This window comes from Thermobia domestica, chromosome 5, assembly GCF_964235325.1.
Source record: "Thermobia domestica chromosome 5, izTheDome1.hap1.1, whole genome shotgun sequence".
Taxonomy (NCBI): domain Eukaryota; kingdom Metazoa; phylum Arthropoda; class Insecta; order Zygentoma; family Lepismatidae; genus Thermobia; species Thermobia domestica.
Window position 1 is genome coordinate 62,451,379 of NC_137458.1, and position 25,906 is coordinate 62,477,284.

Below are 25,906 nucleotides of genomic sequence, written 5' to 3' on the forward strand. Positions count from 1 at the left end.
TCTAGGGGATTTTTTAAATGGTAAAAAGCAGTATCTAGTTATTTTAAATCAGAAGTCCAAATACCGAATTTCATATCTCTAACGTTAAGAGATTCCAAGATATGGACATGTTATTAGAATAATTGTAATTCGTACGCCCTCATTCTTTCCTTCTAGGTCAAATATTAAACACTGAAATACGTATCTAATTATTTTAAATGAGAAGTTTATATACCAAACTTCATGTCTCTAAACTTCAGAGATTCCGAGATATGGTCATTACCACCCCTTTTTCTCCGCCTTCTGCGTCAAATTTCGAAAAATTCTTCCTTAGTTGGACTTTACATCACAAATTCTATATCCTGTTCAAATTTAAGTTTCTGACTTTTGTGGTTTCACCTGAGTGTTGATCAATCTGTCAGTCAGGACTTCCTTTTTAATATACAGAAAAAAAAAGAAAAAAAGTAATGTTCGTTCCCACTAACTTCTAGATCGCTACACCGCATTTTGATATTTTGGCACACTAGTGAACTCTGGTCTAACTTAGGCTTTAGGCACGGGGGATCAAAAGGTAACTAGTGACTTATAAAAATATGTTTGATTGCTAACACTTTCTAAACCGATTCTCGGATTATGTTAATTTTTGGTAAAAGAGCCGACCCTGGCCAAACTCAGGTTTGTAGAAAATTTTTGACAAGGAGTGGGAGAAAGGATAAGGGTGACATGTAAAAATAATCGTTAACAACTGATATTAGTGTCTAATTCATACTTTTTGGGGAAGCTGAGACGAATAGTGACTCCTGAAGGCGTTGAAATCCACATTGATTCCCCAAGAATATCCTAAGAAGGGGAAAAGTTCAAATGCTTTCCATAAACGTATCTTTTCCGTGCGAAGAACGGACATTTCAACTACTTATACATTAATTTTATCTTAAAACTGCACAAGAAATAATCCTTTCACATGAATATTTTACATTTCTCATAAAACTACACTAGAACTAATCCTTTTACATGAATACTTTAAATTTCTCATAAAACTACACTAGAACTAATCCTTTTACATTAATACTTTAAATTTCTCATAAAACTACACTAGAACTAATCCTTTTACATGAATACTTTAAATTTCTCATAAAACTGCACTAGAACTAATCCTTTTATATGAATACTTTCTAAGATTTTTTTAAACATCCCACGTTTATACATCGAGGCTAAAAGAGATGGTGATAATGACAATGAACAAAGTTGTATAATGACAAAAGAAAACAGAGGAACCCCAAGAAAACCCATGTACACATGTTTCTCAACAGAAAATTCACTCGGTGCGAGCTGGAATTGAACCAGGAAGGTCACTTAATAGAAGTGAGCGATTTACCATTGAGGCACAGCGGCCCTCACTAAATTGTTTTGCGCAAACTAAAATGGTATTCCAAAAAACCTCTCCTTTCCTCTACTAATTTTTCATAGGTTTGATTTAAAGAGACTATTCTTACCTTGAAATATGTGGAGAAAAGACTGAACGTAACCAGGGACACTACAAAAACTTCAAATCCTTTGCAGTTGGCGTTATACCATTGAGACCACTCTTGCAGATACGAGGACAATTTCTGTTTCTGGTTAGAAAACGACAAATAATAAGAAGAATGAGCAGATTTTCGTATTTCAAATGTCCAGATTTTTAATTCACTGAAATTGTGTATTTAACAAACAAGTAGCTGTGTCAAGAGTACACCACGTGAAGGATTTTGGTTTGTATGACATGATAGTTTCACAATTACTATTGAAACCGGAAGTGCTTGCAGACTTCTATCAATTCTGGTTTCTGTAGAGAGAGAATATATTCTTAAAACGCTTAATTAATTGCAGGAAACCGGAAACAGGAAATACTTGTTATATGACTTCTGGTTTAAATAACGAGTTAAGATTGAATATGGTGCATATTTGTTGGACGCTAAATTGATTCTAGGAAACCGTTTCTCGCTATATCTTTTATCGTTTTCTGCTCTATATTGAACCTTGCAAACCGGAAGTTGTAATGGATTTCTATCACTTCCGGTTTGAATATCAAAATTATCAACGAATTTGATTAATAACTTTTGACCTTTTAACCTGGCAACAGTGTATGTTGGTCCATCAAGTACTTCCTAAGATTTTAAATTTTGTCTCCCGAACAAACTGACATACGCGGATAGATTGATAACTGAAATATATAAACTAATTTTCTTAAACTAATGTCCTTAAAAGGTAGCAATTAAGTTCCTTTTTTTTATTTGTCCTAATTGAATAGTCAGTTTTAAGAAGGAAATAAAGACTAAAAAGTGCCAAAATGATTATTTGCGCTCTCTACATCATTACTACATGTCTAATCTTTGCTCTACACATGAGTGATACGTAATACATTGTAATATCGGTAGAGTAAAGTTACACGGGTTTTCCCTTACTATTGTTATTATAAAAAACGTTATACAGTTTGCAGTTTATATAAAAGATTACAAATTCTCTAATCTCTAATCTCTACAATTCTCTAAACACTTCTTTCTTCTATAATTGGACCTCCTGGCTGTTAAGTATGACCCGCCTGTTGGAGCTGGGTCTAAAAGAACTTCTTACCCGTTGCAGCTCAGAGATAAGGTTAGAGGAGTCTCTCCATCCCAATGCAGCCTGGAGAGATAGGTACGATATGACCAATTAACGGCTGATGTCTTCTGACTCGAATTGTAAGTTTATAAAGCCAGTCTTTGGAAGCGGAGCCTCTGGAGGGGTTGAAGGGGCCTCGTATCTCTTCGTGTTCCATCTGTAACGGCACTCGCCAGCTACTTGCTAGTGCTTCTGCCGAAGCACGTGGTTTTGTTACTAATATGAGGCTGGCTTGTTGCAATAGCTCTTAAGTTCCAGTGCAAACTTTAAGGCCATTAAATGGAAAATATATCACTTATTCAATTCCCTTCGATTTCTTAACATTTTGATTTTTGGACTTATTCTCTTTGTAAACCTGACGATTTAATTTAATATTTTTCTTAAGACGACTTCAATAATGAAATACAATAGTTAAAACATACGTTAGGTTATAAGAAGCCAAATTCCAAATTGTTATCTATAATAGTAAACGCTTACTTTGAAACTTTTTTTTTTTTTTTTTTTTACGAAAGTGTACATTTATTTTTAATATACTAGAATTTCGTTTAGAAAAATTATTTGTTGCGCACTATCATTTGGTCCTTTGTACACTATATGTAAATTAAAATTGCGCTTAATTAATGGCTCCAATTGTTTTTCGTTTAGCATTTTTCTACTTTATGCACCAGCCAACATGCTTTTATATAAATAGTATTAATGTTCAAATCTAAGTATAGCTATGGTTATTCTCCTAATAATGAACTGCAAGTCCCGTTCGTGTTCAAAATGTTATTAATGTCTATTTTGAATTACTTACATTTATAGAATACAGTTTATGTTGCAGTTAAGTCGTTGATAGTTTTAAATTACCAAATTCCCTGCGCGTTAGTAACATGTATTAGCCTCAGGCATTCAAGTAATGGTACAAGCAGTAACATCATTACTGAGACATTTATCGATTATTACGGGATTAATTTTTACTTCATCTTTGATATCTCTCTGCTCTTATCAACGAATTTTCTATCACAAGAAAACCAAAACAATTACAAGTAACCAATCTTGCAGAAATAAATACAATTATCTTTAACAAATTTTGAGAGTTTTTCGCATGTCGATTACGACGGCCATTTTCCTAACTTTCTTTCAGGCTGATTCACACATATGGTGCCGTACCCATGTTGTTCTCCTGCCATACTCCGCCTGTGCCACAGCCATCACACATATCATGCCGTACTTCTGCTGCTTTCTACACCATTTATCAAAGTAGACTGTAAGGAGGAAGACGCTGGTAAACTTCGTGTCACTTCGTGTGCTCCAAAGAAAGACGAAAGATCGAGGCCGGGTTTTCTTCAAGGCGCCCTGTAAGGGCACGGCATGCAAACGGCACAGGCATGACTCGTCATGTGTGAATTAAGAAAAAAAAAAGACAGCCCCACGAATTTTCAGTGTCAAAGTCTTCAACGAAACTTTGTGTTCCACATGGCACAATCGGGACACGGCATAGAAACGACACACTATTTGTGAATTAACCAGAAGAAAACTATGCAAGATAAAGAAACGCAAATTAGTCAAATCTCTTCATTGGAGATCGCATATCCTCCAAGCCAAAAGACAGACTCTGTCGTTCAATCATTGCACATTCCCTATACCAAAAGACAAGGCTCTGCTGTTCAATCATTGTGGATTAGGAAAGTGAAATCTTATTCAGTACAACCGATTTTGTTCAAAAAATAGCAAGTGGTCATAATGACTTGAGTGGTGAGTGTATATACCCAGTGAGTAAATAAGATATTTTTAACCAGGAGGAAAACTTTCTCCGGCTGTAATGTCATTGTATACACAAAATTCCTTGAACACTACCGGTTCCAGTTCCAGTTCGATGTTGTTATTGCATAAATAATGGTAAAGAACAATCCCATAATAATGCCCTTGGTTATTTTGCTACGTTATAAGGATCAAAGCGCCAAAAACGAAATAAATAAATATGTACACACCAATATTTAAGATTTTTGAGTTGTAGTCATATTAAAGCCTAAATATCTTTTTTCACACACACAAAAAAAATTCCCTGCATTCTTTCTTCAATATTTTTTTAAAGACCCAGAGTTTAAATTTTAACATCCGAGAGAAGTGATAGTTTCTTCCAGCTAATGGACCAGCTTCATCAGCAAATTAATTTCTGACTCAATAAATCCACCATAAACTATACAGGTGACATTTATTCCGAACTACATAAATTGGACACGTACTTTTTTTTATTACTTTCAACAAACATAATTTAAAGTATGATGCTGTTACTTACCAATTCATACAAACATATTCCCCAAACGCAAAATGAAGGCTTTGGTTTCTCTTTTAGGCCGACAGATATGCATATCCAACTGAAGAGAGAGGTGATCTGGAATTTAAACATATTAAATACGTAAAAGGAATGATATCTTACCTTCGACATTGTAATAGTTTTCTATTACATAGTTTAGATAAGTTAATACTTACATAAAAGTTTACAGGTTGAAATCTGAAACTGAAGTAGGGTAACTGTCCCAATAATTGACAGTATAAGAACAGTGTTTGACAAAATGCAAGTGTCTTCACCCTTTAAATGAGCCTGGCTTACTGATCTCTCGTAGAGATACGAAGGCATCCTTCCTTCATCTATATAGACCATCATAAAAATAATAGACTAATAATTATTATTTTTTACAATATGTATACGAAAAGTTGATCATTGTACCAGTAATTGACACCAAGATTTGTGAGATTCACCAGTAATTGACACCTTGTGACCCAGTAATTGACATCTCCTAATATCTTATTCTAATGAACCATATAATTTTCTACCAACTTATCAAGCTGACTTATAAGTTTCCACCTGGATAAACATGTTTATTTCTTTCGCTAATATAGCTATTATAGTACTATTTTGCACTGTCCATCGATTTTCTGTTTTCTTTGGAGAACTACTACTTAGAGGCAAATATTAACAGTGGTGTGGGATTAACAACACTGCAAAGGAAGAAAAGGTGGCAGCATTTGCTTGTACCTAGTCCCGCAGTCTTGTAGCGTCAGAAAAAAGACGACAGTGTCAATTACTGGTACTCTGTCAATTATTGGGACAGTTACCATAGTACAAATGCTGATAAGTTTTTATATAGTGCACCTTACGGTTGATTGATTGGTTGATTTTGAGCCTAAAGTCCCTTTTTAGGAGCGAGGCTATATGAGACAGGACCTACTTATTACCGTGGCATCCGAACCACATGAGCTCACGCCGAGAATTGAACCCGGGTCTCCCACGCCACTTGAAAATTTCATTATTGAGGCGGTAGTGTATCTGGGGCAGTGATGCCCAAATTAGGAATTTTTGCTTTCCGGTATCCGGAAAGTAAAATTGGAAAAATTCCGTAATTCGGAAAAAATCTGGATTTCGGAAAAATTCCGATTCGGAGGAAATGTGATGTCGGAAAAATTCCAGAATTTGGGAAAATCTGGGATTTAAATATCCGATTTCAGAAAAAATCCGGATTTTTCCAAATTCCGGTATTTTTCCGAAATCTGGAAAGTGAAATTTCCAATTTCGGAAAATAAATTTTCCGGAGTTCGGATTGCGGAAAATTTTTCATTCCTAGTATGTGTGTATGTGGGGGGTGGGGGTCTGCTGGCAAAGTGGTAGTGTTGTCCAAACTCTACTCTGAGAAATCTACTTTACTACTCTGTCCGATACACACACCAGTTGAACCAGCATAGTTAATCAGTGCTGTTCGACGCTCAATCGTGAATTCCATACTTTGATAATGCTGTCATACTGCTATTCATTCGAGGTAACCTGATAGACAATCAAAACAAAACTCTACTTCTGTCCACTTCTTTTGCCATTGCAGAAGAGGAAAATGAGTCGCTAACACTGCCAGAAACATTTTAAAAATACAGTATCGTGTAAAATTTGAAATTTTACTCCAATTTGGTTGCATTTGATGTTAAGAATGCATTGCTGTTCCTTTCAAACACTATGAAACACTGCTACTAACAATTATCATTTTTAATATTTTTAAAAGAAGTATTGATTATTATCTATATGAACAAAAGGTTTGATTTTGTTTTTTTTTTTAAATTGAATTTCTAGAAATGAGAACACATTCGTTATAAAGTTAATGTCCATGATTTCCTCATTTACGAGTCGGGAATTGTGAATCAAACTATCTCTATTCAAATTGCACCTTTTCTTCTTTACCTTTTTTCTTTTTAATGTAAGAATATCTGTTCATAACTGGGCCAGACGAGACAATTGTTCTTTTTCCTATCAAGTTGCAATGTTGTTTTAGTGCTCCGATATACAGCCTGTTTCAAAACAACATCGACAACGTTTGGGAGGTAATTCCTGACACCAAGATAAGATAAAAAGTATAGACCAACCTGGGTGCACTAATGGTTCCTTTCGGAGTTATAGGCTGCCGAAAACATGTAAAAAAATAAATATAAATGTTCATAGCTCCAATACTATGGGACCTACCATAGTCGGATCAAGACTTCACTTAGGAACTAGTATGTGCCCTATCCAAAAATCCATGCTTCAGAATCCTACGGTATTTCTGCAGCAACTTTTATAGAGGTAGTTGGTGAGTACTTCAAGTTATATGCCCGTAGCCAAACTCTCTCTGCATAAGTTGCTGCATGAGTACCTTAGGATTCTGAAACATGGATTTTTACATAGTGCACATATTAGTTCCTAAGTGAAGTCTTGACCCAACTACGGGAGGTCCCATAGCTTTAGAGCTATAGACCTTTAAAATTCAATTTTTTTATGTTTTCGGCAGTCTATAACTCCGAAAGGAAGCATTTGTGCACCCAGGTTGGTTTATTCTTTTTGTCTTATCTTGATGTTAGGAATCGCCTCCCAAACGTTGTCGGTGTGGTTTTGAAACACCCTGTATTTCCCACACAAATTGAATTTGCTCTTGGAATATGGAATTAATGTATGAGTACAGTAGTACCCATTCAATTCCCATTGCTGTGATCACTTGCAGTTTCACCATGATTTTACACCGACTACCAAGAAACCGACTATAGTTCATTTTAATTTACTGTTATACTAAAATATGTGTTTTTTATATCACAAGTAAATATTCTCACCTAATAATCGGGGGTCTAGACATGGTTTATGTATTCGTAAACTACTAACTGAGGTTAGTAAAAATACGAAATCTAAGCAACAGAAATCAAATGGTATAGGAGTAAGAAGAATCTAAGTCTAACATATTAATTTATAAAAATTTTACTTACATATCAGTCCCGAACTTCTACAAACGTTTCTTGCTGGTCGAGTAGATACCGTGTGTGCCTTTCATGCATGTGGTTTCAGGTTCGATTCACGATGGGGAACAACAAAAAATTAATTTCACATTTTCACTTTTTTTTAAAAAAAAAATCGTCCGTCCCCTTTAGCTTCAACGTTATAACTATCGGGTGTTTGACTAAAAGATTTCATTTCTCTCGAACTTTTACTATATAAAATGTTTATGTACAGAGTTTATATAACATTTATATACATAGTGAATCTAAAAGATGTACACAAACTCCGGGAGGTGATCCGTGACATCAAAAGAAGACAAAAAAATGTCCTCTTGTATATTGTTGAACTCCGCGTAGTGTAAGAATGGCATTGGTGCCAATTTGAAATCGAAAATCGAATCGTGACAATTGAAACGGAACAGAAAGATGTGCACATTACTTCGGGAGATGATTCGTGACATCAAAAAGAGGCAAAACGTTCTGTTGCATATTGTCGAATTACGCGTCGTATACGAGTGACAGTTGTGTCAACTTGGAAACGAAACGATGTTTTGTCACGATTGGAGTTCATATTTTGTCTTCTTTTGATGTCACGAATCATTTCCCGGAGTTTGTGCACATCTTTGAGGTTCACCCTATATATTCTTTCGAATAATGTTAGCTTTATATCCTTCACACTCTTATATCCTTTGATGTCTGCCCGTTAGATTTTGTATTTTTACTAACTTCGGTTAGTACTTGACGACCATATACACCATGTATAGCCCCCGATTATTGCGTGAGAACGTTTACTTTTTAGTAATACTGATAATTGTAATGAAATGTTAAAAAACATGTAGAACTATGATGCAAATCATAATTAATTCTTTAGATATATTTACATACATTCTATATTTCCTTGTTCTGTGTTAAGGTGGAAAATGGGACGCCAAAATTCACGTTCATCACACCATGTGCTTGAGCGTAAAGGGGAGAAATTTTGTTTATATCTCCTATCAGCTTATCAGGTATAAATCATATGCATCATGCCTAAGTCATATCCAAAACGGACTCTAGCGAAGCAGACACAATCGGAGTTCGTGAATTAAGGCATAGATAGCGTTTCAGAATCAATCAGTGCAGCGTCCTATGGTCACTCGGTCCCGTGTGTTGCACTCAACCATCCACAATGCCGCGTACAGAAAATTACGTCACACGGCGTTAATACGCTCTTAAAACTGACCATGTCATGCAACGGAAAAGTAATTGCAAAAAGCTGTATGAGTTCTATCTGCTGGGAGGACGATGCATGTTTTTAGTCATATATAGCGATGATTACATATTATTGTCTATCGAAACATTCGAGCAGTTAGTTACAGAAATGTCGATCCAAAAGGACGAAACGATTTCTTTCGTCAGCACTGGCGCAAATTCCGGGGGGGATGGGTGACGGGAACATGTCCCCTCCAATCTTGAAACTGGGTGGACTGTCCCCCCCCCAATAATCCGATTTGAAATGTAATTTTTGGGAAAAAATGTGATGATTTGTGTCCGATTGCCACAAAGGAAAGTGAGATAAAATTGATGTTCCCCCAGAATAAGCCTCAAATCTGTTAGCCTCCCAGTGTTGAAGATAACTCTGCTCCCTGATCCTCCACAGGATTGTTTTTCAACTTTACAAATATTTTGAGCCTTGCTTAACAAAAATAAATAAATAAAAAAATTTTAAAAAATTTTAAAAATGGAAACGGTATTACTTGTCCTCCCCAATGTTGAATACAGATTTGCGCCGCTGTCCGACAGCGCACCGAAAGTTATCCACTCGGTCTCATGGCTAAATTTTGTTGAAAGGGGGAGTTTAAGCGTACGTATCACAAATTATGAGAACGATCGAATAATGCTGTGAATTATCAGGAACTTGTTTTGACGAGAATCCCAAAACATCAAAACAAATGTGTGGGAAACAACAAAATCCCCGCACTGTACAGAACGGTCATCAACTGGGTAGAACTGCATGAAGACAAGAAATACGAAATCATCACTGGAATTTTACAAACGGAAGCAAGCAATAATCACTGCTAGGGTCTACTAGCTAAATGGACTACTCTGTTTTTGACTCCTGAAGCGCTGCGTGTTTCTTTCGTAGGGTTGCATACTTTCCGGCCTTTATAAAGCGCCCCACAAGAGGACGAATAAAATACCCCTTGAACACTTGCAAAGAAGGTTTATCCAGTAGATTGTGCGCTGTCGAACAATTATCAAGAATTAAATCATTGACATGTATAGTTTATTGTGATACAAGTTGTTCAAGTACCACATGTAATCTTCTTAACCACTTTTGAGTAACTTCCTACAAAATGTAATAACTATCTGTTGTATGGTGATTGACAGTATATCTGTCATTGTAACACACACTATAGTTCGATTTTTATAGCGAGCGAACAAACGACAATTGCCCGTTGGCTATACTCACATTAACAAAGCTCGTCACAAACTGTCTTCACACATGATTAGCACCTACTTGCCTGCACACAATCGGTGAAGTGTTACCAGTTCGCGAACTTTCGGAACACCCCTTAAATAAGAATTAATAAATTATTTTTTTCGGCCAATAAAAATAAATTATTTCATTCACAGAACCCATTTATTAAAGAAAGCAGAATTTCAGTCAAAGTTACACAGCTGTGTTTTTCTTCTGCTGTGAGGCACCGGTAATATTTCGAGGTCATTATTCTTGAGGTACTACAATTTTACTTAGAAAAGAACTGAGTAATTATGAGTTCATGACAAAGATTTCACAGGACTACTATGAAACTTATGTGTAATGTGAAACTTTTGTGACTACCTATATTATATAAAAAGAGCTTATGCTTGACAGAAAAAATATTACCTACAAGTTTTAAAACTACATATGTAATGCTTACCGTATTCCATAAATAAATTAACATTTTGATTAAACAGCACCTGAAAAACGAAAGAAGACGTGTATCAGTAATTAAGAAATTTGCTATATTTAACTTTTTTTTTTTTTTACGTGGATTACATAATCCTGCAAAACAATTATGACTAGTGGATAGCCTCAGAAACGTCATCGAATATGTGTTTCAATATGCGTGTATGTATCTATGTATGTATAAGTGAGTTTCATTTCACAGTGTGAAACTACGGTGGACTTAAAAGCTATGCGAATTTAATATTGAAACAGATCTATACAGTGGCTAATCTACCTCGGGGACGGAGGGCGTAGGCCCCCTAGTTTTTTTGAGTAACAAAAATAATTGAAACTATTATTTATTCATTTTGAAAGTTTATAGAAAACCCATGATATATCTATCATTGTCTGGGTTCTTGTTGGACCCCCAGGTTTTACCTTTTAGATCCGCCTCTGGGATCTTTATCTTCTGACTGCAATAGATGTATAGTGAGAGATGAAATCTGTTAGGTAGCAAATTTCTAGCACTTCCGGTATTAGTAGAGCGGTACGGGAGAAGATGGGATCTTTTGTTAAGACGCTGAACTTGTTGCAAAAATAAAGAAGAGGAAAACCGTTTGTCGATATCTGATGCCATGTTTGTTCTATAACGTTAACTGCTAAAACCAGAAAAGGATGATTTCTCCCACTTCTGGTTTAAATAGGGAGTTAACTGAGAACTTGAAGCCTATTCCTTGGACGTTGAATCAGTTCCATAAAATCTCTCCTTAGTATCTATTTACCTCCCTATTTTTGCTCAATGGAGGTCAATACTGATACCAGACGTGGAAGTAAAATTTTTTATCACTTCCGGTTTTAGTAGACTAGTACGAGTAGAATGGTATATTTTCCAGAGACGCAAAATTAATTCTAAAAAATCGCTTAACGCTACGTGTTAAAGTGTTTGGTCTGTGGGGATCAACGTTAAAACTGGATATAGTTGATTCCTACCGTTTCCGGCTTGAACAGACGACTAATAGAGGAGATGAACCCTATTCTTGGAACTCTAAATAGATTCCAAAATATCGCTTCTCGTTATCTCTTGACGTTTCTGCTTTTCTGGAAATCAATATTAGAAACCGGAAGCACTGATAAATTTCAATCAATTCCGGTTTTAGTAAACTTTCGGGCAGAAAGAGTATATTTTCTTGAGACGCTAAATTAATTCCAAAGGAACCTATTGCCTCTATCTGTTACTATTTTTCTTGCATGGTGATCAACATTGAAACCGGAAGCTTTACAGTGCTGATTTTAATACAGAAATACCGTTGTAGATGATATATATTTTGAGAGGCTGAATCGATTCCGGAAACCGATTCTTGATATCTCTTACTGCTTTTGGTCTTTGTAAATCAATATTGAAACCGGAAGTACTGACAAATTTCAACCACTTCAGGGTTTTGGGTATTGTTACTGGTGAATCGATTCTCAAAAGTGCTTGCCGTTATATATTACCATTTTTATTCTACGTTGATGAAATGGGAAGTGGTTGATTACCATCACTTCCAGTTTGAACAGAGGGTTAACAAAGAAGATGGAAGCTATTATTAGGACTCTGAATCGATTCTAAGAAACTCTTCTCAATATGTGTTTTTCTAAGAAGATTAACATTAAACTAGAAGTTTGTAGTAAAATTTTTAACAACTTTCGTTTTGGTAGAATATTAAGGTATTAGAGGAGAGTTATGGCTTTTAGAGACGCTGAATTGATTCCACAAAACCACTTGTCTGTATCTGTAAGATTTCTGACATTTCTGTATAGCAATGTTTGGATCTAATAAGAGTTCATAATACTTCTCCCAACCTAATTTCTTTCGAAAAAAAAAAAACTACCGTTTATAAAAGTATTGGTAACAATCTCATATCCAGCGTGATTTCTTAGAGGAAACAGTAAGAATTACTGTGAGGAAGAGACAGCCATATGAGGCGCCTAGTACCAAAAGCCACCAAACTAGTTAAAATATGAGACTTCGTACGCGTGTAGAGGAAGCTTCACTTTACGTTTTGTGAGATTACTCGAAACTAAGCGAAATAGATGTGACGGATTTTGATACTAGGCGCCTCATAGAGAAGAAATACAAAGCTGTTTCTTTAAGGTAACTTCGGTAAACAATGCAACGTATTCCTATGGTACTCAGGTGGTTTTATTTCAAGAACCATAAAATTTACGCACGGGAGACAGTGAACTCTTCCCTATAATGTAGTGGAGAAACAGAAGTATTACATACAACAAGAACAACAACACTGTACCAAAAATTGAGTGAATACGAGAAGAAGACGTTATAACCAGACATGTCGGGAAATAACATCGCTATACGTTCTTAATCACAGAGAAAAGGTGTTAATGTCTTAACTAAGTACATTTTCTAATGGAAATTAAACAGTATGATATCTGGTTCGATATTACACAATATTGGGAACACACGACTGAGACTACAACTCGTATCAGAATTTCAAACATTGGAACATAACTGTGTGTCACGTTCAGCACTATTTGTTAGAGTTAGATAACACTGCATAATTGATATCAGACAATGTGCACAAACCACAATAAAGAATGGTTCCTGATTTACAACTTTCGCGAAACCACGATTTACATTCAATACGCTGAATTCAAATGTTATGGTTTCTGAGATGACAGTAATATCTCCAACAGTTCCCGCAAAGCAATTTTCTTCTCCTTTCGTGATTTGCGCTTCTCCGTGCGTGAAAAAGTGGAAGGGCTAGTTGTTGCATACATGGCATATTTTACCCATTCTTGTTTGACATTGGGGGACAACCACCGATAAATCTACTCCTAGATAGGTGTCAGCAGCAGTTTTGGATAGAGTTGTGTAAAAGCCCCAATGCTGGGTGGCAAAAATTGTGAATAAGGACGGAGGCGTCCATTAAGCCCCACGCTTGGGAGTTAAAAATTGTAAATAGAGGGGGTGAGCCTCAGGCTTTATACCGCTTAAGCAAGTAAGCGTTTTTTTTTATTACTGCCATTTTAGTTTGTGGGTTAGCGAGAGTATACACATTTTTGTTAGTTTTAGAGAGGATTAACCAGGGTTTAGAGTACATTAGTAATATTTTTTTTGAAATTTCGGCTAAAGCATTAGATTTTGGAAATACATGTGCTAGCACTAGCTGTTTTATATTATATTGTACTAAAGTATGATGAGCATCGAAGTATTTTTTTTTGGCTGCTGTATTTTTTTTTAAGTTTTTGTGTGCTACTTTCACGAAGTAATTTTTATTTATTGGCCGTTTAACTTTGGGTATTTTATATATTTTGGCAACGTTAGCAGTGGACGAAACTTTTAGATGCAGCTCATAAGCTGAAAACCCTGTACTAAGATGTTTAGCACTATTTAAGCATTTTTTTATTTTACTTAAATGTTTTGGCCAATAATGTTGATTGTTATGGCAATACTTTTTTAACATCCTGGTTGTACTTTTTATTACTGTCTCTGCAGGTTTCGCTTGAGGGTAATAGGCAGTAGACATGTAATGTTTCAGTCCTAAGGCCTGAATTTTTTTTTTTACTGGTTACTATAGAATTGAGAACCGTGGTTTGTTAATAGAATTTTAGCTTGTGGACACAGTTTGAGAAACTGTTTTAACTTCTGTAAGGCTGTGTGTGTGGTTGCGCGACGACATGCGAAAAGACCAATTAATTTGGAGAAAATGTTAACAAATATAAGGATGTATTGGACACCACCAATACCTCGCACTAGTGGTTTACAGAAATCTGCGGCGATGAACACCCCAGGCTTTTTAGGAATAATAGAGTTTAGTGGCCCACACATGTAGGTGTGTGGGGCAGTAGCCTTTTGACAAATGACACATGATCCGCAGTATTTCCTTATTTGCTCTTTTATTTTTGGCCAAGTGTATGTTTTGACGAGCTGTGGTATCAGCTTTGAAGCGGATAGATGCCCACTTTTATTGTGGTGGTACTGCAGAAGTGGTCGAACCAAAACTTTTGGTATACAAATTTTTACACCATTTTTATTTTTTTTACATAATTTTTCACTAAACAATATATATTTGTGATGCTGACTTTTTATTTTTTTTGACGTTTTGGCACTCTGTGTTGCCTTTTTCAGAGGACCGTAAAAGGCATCTGACGATTGCAGTTTTGGCAACACTGCAATTAACTTCCGAAGTTCACACGGAACTTCCTCTAACAAGGACATTAATGTCTCGCGTAACACAGGCTTATTGTTAAAATTTGTCACGTTATTAGACTGTGCTGGGTAGCGTGAATGATAATTTGCTTTATTGTTTTTTGATTGAACAAATTTGAATGAAAAATTTAAATTCGCGAGCCCTAAGGCCCAACGTGTGATACGTTGATTTGTTAATTGACAATGTAAAATGAACTTCAATGATAAGTGATTGCTGTGAACTCTAAATTTTCTTTTTATCAAATAATATTTGAATTTAGCGACACCCTCTACTAAGCTCAAAAGTTCCTTCTCAGTAATTGAGTACGCCCTCTGCGCACTATTGAATACTTTTGAAGACATTCCAATGATCCTATTTTCACCATTGTCGTCTATTTGATATAGGATATTATTACAACTCCTATCACTGGCATCCACTTCTAAAATGAATTTTTTATTAGGAAGTGGTTTTTTTAAAACGATTTTTTCTTGAAAAATTTCTTTTATTTTTACCAAGGCATTATCATGCACTTTTTCCCATTTAAATTTTGTATTCTTCTTCAGAAGATCAAAAAGTGGAATTAGTACCTCAGAATAACGATTACTGAAGGGACGATAATGTTGGAGGAAACCTATTAACTGTTTAATTTTTTTTACCGTCTTTGGAGGTTTAAAATTTACTATTTTTTTTATTTTTTTCCTGTCTTTTTTGATTCCTTTAGCAGACAACTTGAAACCTAAAAGTTTGACATGTGTGCGTGCAAAAACACATTTTTTTAATCTGAGCGTTATTTTGCCAGTTTTCAGCCTAGTGAAAACTTGGTTTAGATGGTTTAAATGCTGTGTAAAATTGTATGAGCCTACCGCTAGGTCATCGACGTATGTTTGACAAAAGCTTTTTACATTATCTCCTAGTACTAAATCAAGTGCCCTTATACAGGAAGACAGAGACGTCTTTGTTTTAAATGGTAGTTTGACGAAGCAATATGAAATGCCTTCGTGCACAAATCCTAGATACTTTTGAAATTTTTCTTATACACGTACTTGAAAGAAAAAATTGACTGCATTGAAAACAGAAAAAATATTTTTGTTGCTCAACTCTTGTAAAACATCAATGGCGGGGATTGGTTGGTCTGTTTTTGCCAAAGTGACCCGCGAAAGAGGGCGCCCGTTGATACAAAGGCGTAACTTCCCATTCTTCTTTGGTACTACTACTAGTGAATTGCTATAAGGCGTGGCAGCCTTTTTTACTATTTTCCATGCTAGAAAACGATTAATTTTATTCCTGACCTGATTTTGATAACAATGTGCAAACGGGAACATTTTCGAATGAATTGGTTTTGTGTCAGTTAGATGTATTTCATGTTTATAACCTTTAATGCAACCGGGTCTCTCATTAAACAGCTGTTTATGTCTTATGAGGAGGGAGGTGAGTTTTGCTCTTTGAGAATCAGTGAGATTAGTGTAGCCATTTACGTGCTCTTTTATATCACGCTTACTTGCGCGCGTTTGAAAATTTTTCCACTTTTTTGGTGAAAATACGGTTCTGGCCAATTCTGTGGGCGTCGGGTATCCTCTAACCTGCGACTTTACGGGTGGGTTGCTTTTAATTAGCCTATTCTTCCCTATTTCCGTCCCCATTTTATGATTGCCAACTTGTCTACTTCTTACAAGTGAATAACCGTTACTTGGATCTCCGCCTTCGAGATCATTAAAACTAAAAATCTCCTTAATATTTTTTAGCACTAGATTTTCATTTGATATTTCGACGTCTTTGAAACTTACATTTACTTCTACTGGTTTTTTCAAACTGAACACCCCTCTCCCATAGTCTAACACAGCGTCAGTCTCAGCAAAGAACTGAGAACCAAGAATCAACTTTCTATTTAACCCTTGCACTACTAATGACACAGTTTTAAACTCTTTTCCATTGATTGTTACTTGTAATAAAATTTGACCAAGAATCTTAGCCACACTACTTTCGAATGCAGATGTTACTTTCATATTATTTGTTTTAAGGAATGCAGGTTTGGGGTTACTATTTTGTATTGTTTGCCACAATTCACTACTGATTGCGTTGATATTTGAACCTGAGTCCAACAAACCAAGTACCGGCTGAGCGAACACGATAACTTTAATTTTAGGTAAAGTTATCTCATTATTTTTAACAACTAGGTCATTACTAGTGTTTAATAAATTATTAAAAATAGCATTTGCCTGATTATATTCTGTTTGATTTAACAGTATTATGTTACCATTTCTTAATTTTAATTTTAATTTTTCACTATTTGTATCAAAATTTACTAAATTTTCCTTAAAATGATTTTTCTCAATAATTTCCTGGCACTGATTACAATTCTCACTAGCATTTGTATTTACTTCCTTGACCAATGTCTCATTTTCATCTATATCACTACTCGAAATTTTCAGCACACATTTAGTTACATTATTCGACCTCATTGGGGTGTAATCGCTATCCTGAGATTCCACGCTAATGGGATTCCAAATGTGTGCCGAATGTCCTCAGTTACGAGAAACATTCAGGACACGCCCATTGTTGTTGGACTGTACTTGTTTCGAAGTACTTGCCCGAGTCTCGTCTCGTGTATTGTACACTTCAAGAACTTGTATTTGTTCGTCTCTACTATTTCTCATTTGATGGTTAGGCCTATTTTTATTTCCTCTGTTGCTACCTCTTGTACCTCGGTACGAACTAGTTCCATTCCCCCTGAACCGATTCTGTTGGGATTTATTACGAGGATTACTACTAGGCTCTCTATTTTCATTAGATCGTTTTAGCCTGCCCCTACTATTTTTAGTATACGGCCCCTGCTGTGCCCTGTTACGTCTTGTGTTACGTTTGAAGTTCCCCCCTGCTGATTGATTGTTTTTTGTCACTTTAATCATATTTATGTTTCTACGTTGCTGGTGATTACCGTTTTCCCTGTGCGTTAACTGTACTTCATTCACTAACGCGAGAAGCTCTGAGATGCTTTGTGGTTTAGCACTAATTAAACACCTACAGATTCACTGAGGAAGCTGTCTTGGTAGTAATTTTAAAAGATTTTGTTCGGACAAGGGAGGGTCCAAAATAGCATTTTTCTGCAGCTGAGTGAGAAGGTACTCACTCGGCTGTCTGAAAATTCTAGGGTTATAATGACTCATTAGCAGGGTTGCACGCAAGGACGCTAAACGATCGGAGCTTAAGTAGTTTTTTTTAAATTCCTTTATAAAACTAGTATAGTTGGTGATTTTGTGTTGCATTACTTTGTACCATTGTAGACTGATTTCTCTTAACGAGCGGGTTAAGAAGCTCAGTTTATGTTTTGGCGCTACTCCAGTTAGCTTGAAATAATTATCTAAATTTATTAGATAATTATGGGTAGCTGATTTGTTCTTATTTTCATTGTATGTTGGTAGTTTTAGGTTTCTGTGCAAAAACGAGTTCATTGCAGTGGCAAGTTGGGCAGCTTTGCCACTACTTTGAACTGTGTGAACGCTTCCGTGTCCTCCCACACGCGATGTTGATGGCACAGGTTCCCTACTATTACTCGACAACAGTACAGGCGGGGCTATCAAATAGCTCGTGCTGGGACCACTGTTGACAACTACTCTTTCCTCTGTTTGTTGTGTCTCGTTCTCGCTAGAACGAGACGACAACCCGTCTCGTGCAGTTAGTAGTGTTTCTATTTCTAGTCGTGAACTTTGTTTTACTTTTTGTATCTCACGAGACATTTCATCTCGGAGATCCTTGATTTTGTTTCCCAGCTGTGCTGTGGATTTAGATCTCAGTGCAAATTCACTTTGCACTGTCTGAAGTTCAGCTCTAATTTTGGCCTGACTGCCTACAATGTTATCTATACTTCGATCGACTCTCTCCATTTGCAAGTGCATGTTTTTTATTGCCTGATTTATGTTCGTTTGTTTGGTAGAGAGGTCGCCTATCTTATTACCGAGGTTTTTCGATCGATTTTCGACATTGTTGATTTGAACTGTCAGTGAACTTTGAGCATCTTTCACTGACTGTTCAACTTTTCGGATTTTACTACTACAGGATGCAATTGAGACTTTATTAGACTGTACCCTGTTGCTAACTTGTTTTAATGAAGCCTGTATCCTTTGACTTGTACACACGAGCTGTGTCTGCAGCTCCAAGTTGGAGGTGTCAAGTCTCCTATTTACTGACGCAATTGATTCGTTCAATTGCTCAAATTTTCTATTATTTTTTGCTACAAATGAATCTATTTTCCCTACTAGAGACTTTTTAAGTTTTTTGCTATTTGATTGTATACTAGCACTTGACTGCTCAATTTTAGCCGTAATAGTATCTAGAAATCCACTTAGTAGCCTCGATAAGTTAGAAGTCGTTACGAATTGAGCTCCGGACTGCCCACTTTCGGTCTTTATGACTTGACTTCCGGTAGGTACTACTTTACTTTCCCTGTGTGTTGCCTTAGCTGTGTTTTCCTGGACAGGTTGGCCACACTGTCCTTCAGCTGGGTCACTGTTTTTTCTCTCTGTGACGTCACCGTAACGTACGTGACTGTCACCGGTTCCTGAACCTACTATATTTTCAGTGGTTCTTTCAACGCTTGTTTCACTGCGCATATTATCTATGTTATTTTTAATCTCTATGCTATTGACGGTAACATGATTACTAATTATATTTTTATTCAGCTTAATACGCTGAGCGTACACGTTAGATTTAAATTCCTCTTCCATCTTACGCGTCTGAGCTCTCGTTACCGGCATTTAATTAAAAACAAAACAAACTCTAAGTTGCCTAATGGTTATTATACACAAAATCTTTCCCCCCTAATTTTATGCAAATACGCATGACACAAAATTTTTACTCATAATACACACTTTTTAAGAACAAATATAACACACTGTAACAAGGTTTTTGGATACTATGGGGACTATGTTTCAAACTATCACGCGGCATAAGAGATAATAAATAAAAAAATGAAAAGTTACTGCTCTACCCTTGTACTTCTGTTGGTGTATCAAGGTAGGTACCCTTTTTTGGCTTACGCTACTAGCGTATGCTTAGCCCCACGCTGGGCGCCAAAAATTGTAAAAGCCCCAATGCTGGGTGGCAAAAATTGTGAATAAGGACGGAGGCGTCCATCAAGCCCCACGCTTGGGAGTTAAAAATTGTAAATAGAGGGGGTGAGCCTCAGGCTTGGGTGCCAAAAGTAATATGACCTTTTAAGCACAGGTGTGCTGACATTTGCATATGATATGAAGTGTTTAGCATGTAAATTTGTTTGAGGCTTTGTAGAGAGAAGAGGAAGGCGTACCAGTGATGGTGAGGTGTTTTTTTTTTTACATTTGACAGCAGTCTTACGTTACACCTGAGAAGACTGTCTGTCCTCGTGGGTTTTATGAACTATGAACTGTTTGGTTGCGGTAGAGACTGAGTTAAAAAAAAAAAAATGTTGAGACTTTTAAAAAAAAAAACAAAAATTTAATTTTGATAGAATAATCAAAATTGCCCCTATGTAGATTTATGCTATTTTTAAAATTAAACAGAAAATTTTAATTTTGAGATCTACATAGGTTTTATAGTTTATGTTTTTTTACCCTGATTGTACGCTCTCGAAGCGACTTATGGGCTATAGAAATAGTAGCGACTCATGTAACATTGAGCTTGAGTTTAATGATTACTAACAGAATACATTAATAAGGAGTATTATTAGCAGTAAGTTAAATGAAGTTGCCGAACGAAGTTTACCTGAAAAGAACAGAAGTTATAAAACATTTTAGATATTTTTGTATTTACCAGGCAGCAATTAAATCTTTAGGATTTATACGGGAATTGTAGTATGCAACAGACGTATAAGTAAATTTTTATAACTATTTAATAGATTCTTGGCGGAATTGAATTTGAAATATTTACACTCGATTTTACAAACAACACTTGTGCACGAAAAAAAAAAATGATATTCATTTTAGTGGCTAATATGTATTACTTATACCAATAGTTTTAGTTTACGCGTGATTTAGTTTGTAGTTGTTACAGATACGTTTTGCCTGAGTCCAGTTTTTACTGTTGTCTGGATCCTCCCATTTGCACGCATTTTTTTGTATATGCGTGACGTAATTTTATTTTACATATTACGGTTTTTGATGAGCAGTTTTGAAGATTACGTTGTTTTTGTTGATTTTTGTATTGATATTTTTTTGTTATTAGTTGAGAGTTACTGTTATTATTATTACAGTAAAGGTGACATAGGCTCGTTACGCCTTACTGTATTTGGTGTTCTGTGGTGCAAAAAGTTTTATTATTTAACTTTAACAGGTTAAAAAAAAAATTGTTTGTGGTGCACTAATTTGCGATGCACAGGTTAAAAAAAAAAATAAATGTTTTGGCTGATGACATATTTTTTAACATATTTGTGTATTAAACACAAAACAACCTGGTTGGAAGTTTGCTCATTGTAAATGTGAGCCACACGGTGAGTTTACCAACATTTGTTACTAATTTTTTTATAATACGTACATGTTTTTTGATAATAGTTGGTCTTGGTGTACAACGAAACACCTTTAACTATATATACGTATATGTAACTATAGCAAGTTACTTAAAAAAAAAAAAGAAAAAAACACTTTCGATGGGGTCATATAGAGAAGATACTTCCCCTTTTTGCTATCTAAGCACTATATGATACATGTCATAGTAGTTGCTATTACACTAGCAAAGACATGATAAACTAATGTTACTAAATGAAATGTTTTATTCACTAAGAACTCAAACGAAGTAAAGTCTCACTTAGCGACGTGAAGTGTCTCCTGACGGTAATCGAAGTGTGTCGTGACCTCTGCTGCGATCCTAGTTATTAGGCTTGCTGGAACTTGAAAAACCTAGACTCACCTTCAGTCTACCGGTTTTTTTATGGTCAACGTTCTCTCTCTCTTTTGGTGACAACCGAAATTTCTAAATAGGTTACCACTGTTATGCCCTAATATTACATTTATATACAATTTTTGGTGAGTTTTACATACTTTACACGATTTTTTGATTTTTTTTGAATATTTTGATATATAACACAACACATGTTATGTACCGGAAGACTATTTAAACAATTAGAAAAATAAAACATATTAGAAAAAATACATGTTCCCCCTTCCATCAAGAATTCACGTGACAGGTAGTGATATCTATACACAAACACAGTTTGCAGCGGGGTGTAATCTCAATACAAACTTTTACTGAATTTTACTCATTCCTGCTTATTGAACAAATATGCTGCAAAATTAAACCTTAGATTAATAATATTATACAATTTACTATATACCTACATTATAATACATGACTGTCATTACCTTAGGGGTGGTTAATTAATATATATGTCTTTTGGATACATTGGTGGGCAGAAAACCCCTTCCATTTTTGCAGACGAACATCGCTCAACGAGTTTAAACAACTGCCTGTAAATAGTATTGTTAAAACGTACTGAAAGAGTACGTGATACTGTTGGACATGTGACCTACCGTGTTAAATAATCATAATTTATAAACGGGTGCATCTAAGAACCTTTTAAATTTGAATAAACTTAAATTTTTGAAAACCAAATTACAATTTTAAAAACATATTACTCCGCGTTGAAGCTGGCGATAGCTTTGTTTTTACCGGCCTAGAGCCGTAGCGGGCAGGGCGGGTAAGGTGACAAAATACGTTATTAGGAGAGTTTATTGCACCTTATTGTTTTTAAAAAACAACACTGCTGTGTGACTCGTATACAATAGCCATGTACACGACTGAACGGCGCTATATTGGAGAGTAGCCAACCCATTTTTTATTTACTAGTCCTTGACATATAGTTGTAGTCCAGCATACAATTATTTTTGAATAGTCTAAAATTTAGTCTGGAAACTCATAGTAAGCTGGAAACAGTTGTACCATTTTAGTTGCTGTTTGTGTGTGTTTCGCTGGAGGCTATGAGTTTGCTGAACTTTAGTTTGAAAATTTTGAAATGCTCTTCCAGAAAAAAAAAAAAACTTTGTACTTGAAGTTTTTACATTTCTTTCCATGAAAATGATATGAATTCTTTACGAAGCATTTACATTTTGTTGGCTTTTAACATCTAATTATGCATGATTAAATATTTAAATGAATTGATATAAAGTATATGTGGTTACATATTTACATATAATTTCCATTTTGATATGCAAAGATTTTGATATGACATTTGCATATCAAAATTTAAATAACGTACGCACTAGGTTTTTACAGTTGGACAATGTTCAGGGAAATGGGTTGTGTGTCTGCAGGTGTTGCTGCGGGTTGTGTCTGCTTCGAAATATCCCTTGGAACAAAGGCAACGAGATCATTGCGTAGGTGCTACTTGGTGGAGGACCATCATCAAATTCTTTCTTTCCTTATTGCTCTTCTATAAAATCATTGTGGGAATCCAATTTAAGCCCGATGCATTGGCACACAACTATACTCACAGTTTTGCCTTTTCTCTTCTGTGTGGTATTATATTCGTTTCCTGCTTTGCTATGAGACTTTTTTGGTTATTGTTGTACTTTAATTGCAATATAGTTTCAGCTGCATTGAAATAAGGTCTGGGTTGTCACATAAGTTCTGAGTATCAAGTATATTCTCTAGTAGAATATAAGTCATTCACAGCTGTCTTGTTGAATCGCATCAGTCTTTTATAGCTTATTGTTTCTGCCTTTTTGAAGACGATATTCAGGTGTCTTATTATAATTGCATAAGCTGAGTCTTTTTCAGCTCTAGAATTGCCAAATGCATTACATTGGTTATGGAGTCCTCTTGACATACTCTACACGTAGACATGCATGTTAACGTGTGAGCGGAAGCACATAAGACCCTGCTGAGAATCAAACTTAGGGTATCCCCCAATGAAATCGAGAACTAACCATTTTGTCATGAATGTGCTCTAGATACAAGCTTGAAAATAGTATTGACCACATCAGGAGAGACTAAAATCAAGGTAATTTGATCACAAGACCTAAAAGATTATATCCGCTTCGCCCTGTTAGTTTACAGCCCTTAATTCTATACAAAAGAACTAATTGTTATTTTTATTGACTTGAGAACTGAATTATCACTGGTTTGCTCCAAATTTACCACTATATATTATAAGAAAATAAAGTAGAATTAACACTCCAAAATGAAACAAAGCTGTGCTTAAACAAGTAATAGTGGAAATTGAAGTACGGAAGCGCTTAATGTATTCAAGGGAACAGAGACAAAATACTTTTCTTTTGCACGTGTTCAATCGTGCAGTATTATGTAGTCATGCTTAATGAAAATACATTTATATGTATTGGTGTACATAATGAGTATGGGTGTCCATACATTTTTTTCTTCTACAGGAAACAGAGAAGTCCAACCTATAAATTCTATAAATGTTTGATATCAAGATTCTATAAGAAAAAATAAATGTAATCACTCACCACAACCTGGACCAATTGCACTTAAATAATCTTGTTACACTGTGAAGGAACTGCAACTAAAATTAATACTAATTTTTTGTAACTATTATTATTTTTTGTTTTATTCGATCCCCTATTATAGAATAATACTTTCAAAACTTTAACAAATTATTCTATTGCTTAGGAACAGCAAGAATGAGATTTGTTTATGAAATACCTTCTACATTTATCTTTTTATTTTATTTTATTTTATTTATTTGAGGAAAATGTCCCAAAAATTGTGTATTTCGTTGAAGATGATAATAAACGAAATAGTGGAATGAAGAAAGTACGAAAACGTAATATATACAGGTTCATACTTATATGATTGTGCGCCCCTGTGCTCTAAATAAGTTGCTGCCCCCCACACAAACTTATGTCTCAAACAAGGGAACAAGCCGTAATTTTGCAAACATACCAGCTCTTGTTGAGTAGCAGTTTAGGTATTACAAGTTACGTACAAAAATTACAACGTAATTTTAAATGGCCAAACTCTCTCAGTGATGATTATGATGTGGTGTTCTACCCGAAGATTAGCTGTTTGACTCGAAGGTCCCTATGGTTGTTTTCCATTACCTTCCATGGGATGATGATGACGTGCTAAGGACGGTACCTACAGCTTAACTTGGGACTCGAACCACTTGTGTCCATCGGGAATCGAACCCGGGACCCTTTGATTACAAGGCTACGAGCTTAATCACTCATCCATTGGAGACACATTCTCTCAATAGTGGCATGTAATTTATTCATGTAGATTTTAATTTATATTCCGGGGAAAATGCGTTCTACTAGTTCTTAATCAAACGTTATGTCATTTTTATATTTCAAATTTCACTTGAATTATGATTAAATTTCTTAAATATTTACTTTTACCACTATAATGGTAAAATATGAAATTAAAAAAGATACTAGGCAGTGCTTTTGACATTATTTATTTTGAACTTATCACATAATTAAAGATCATAGTGACTTTAATAAACAGTACTTTATAAAACTTTATATGCAAAAAAAAAAAAAAAAAAAAAAAAAATAGTTTACGTAATGAGTATGGATTCTTTCATTATGTTTTTAAGCTACTGGAATGAATAAGAAACTCTTTTCAAAATATTTGTATGCATTTTCTTTTCCCATATTCTAGCTTAATTGAATAATTAAAAAACTTACCAAAGTATTTGCAAAAAAAAAGTTTATCCTCTTCTATGCGTTTTCTCATGTTGCTAGATGAATCGAATAATAATAATAATAATAATAATAATAATAATAATAATAATAATAATAATAATAATAATAATAATAATAATAATAATAATAATAAACTCTTCCCAAAATATTTGCAAAGAAACCATTTTCTCCTGTGTATGCGTTTCTTTACTCATATGTTTTAGGTTATCTGCATAATAAAAAAAACTTCACATAAAAAGCTTTTAAAATAATCGAAAACGACCAATATTAGAGTTGAATTCATAGTTTTT

At 35.1% G+C, this 25,906-nt stretch overlaps 1 protein-coding gene across 1 annotated transcript in view; it reads right to left on the minus strand.

Annotated features, from left to right (window-relative positions):
- The window catches only part of LOC145684654 (uncharacterized), a 66,699-nt gene extending 42,144 nt beyond the window's left edge, over nt 1–24,555 (minus strand). The window contains exons 1-4 of the mRNA XM_081757045.1: nt 24,417–24,555; nt 10,788–10,827; nt 4,898–4,993; nt 1,473–1,592 (exon numbers count right to left, since the gene is read on the minus strand). Of these exons, the coding sequence (XP_081613171.1) occupies nt 1,473–1,592; nt 4,898–4,993; nt 10,788–10,811 (240 nt within the window). The 5' untranslated portion in view covers nt 10,812–10,827; nt 24,417–24,555. The remainder of the gene's footprint in view (nt 1–1,472; nt 1,593–4,897; nt 4,994–10,787; nt 10,828–24,416) is intronic.
- Nucleotides 24,556–25,906: the final 1,351 nt, after the last annotated feature.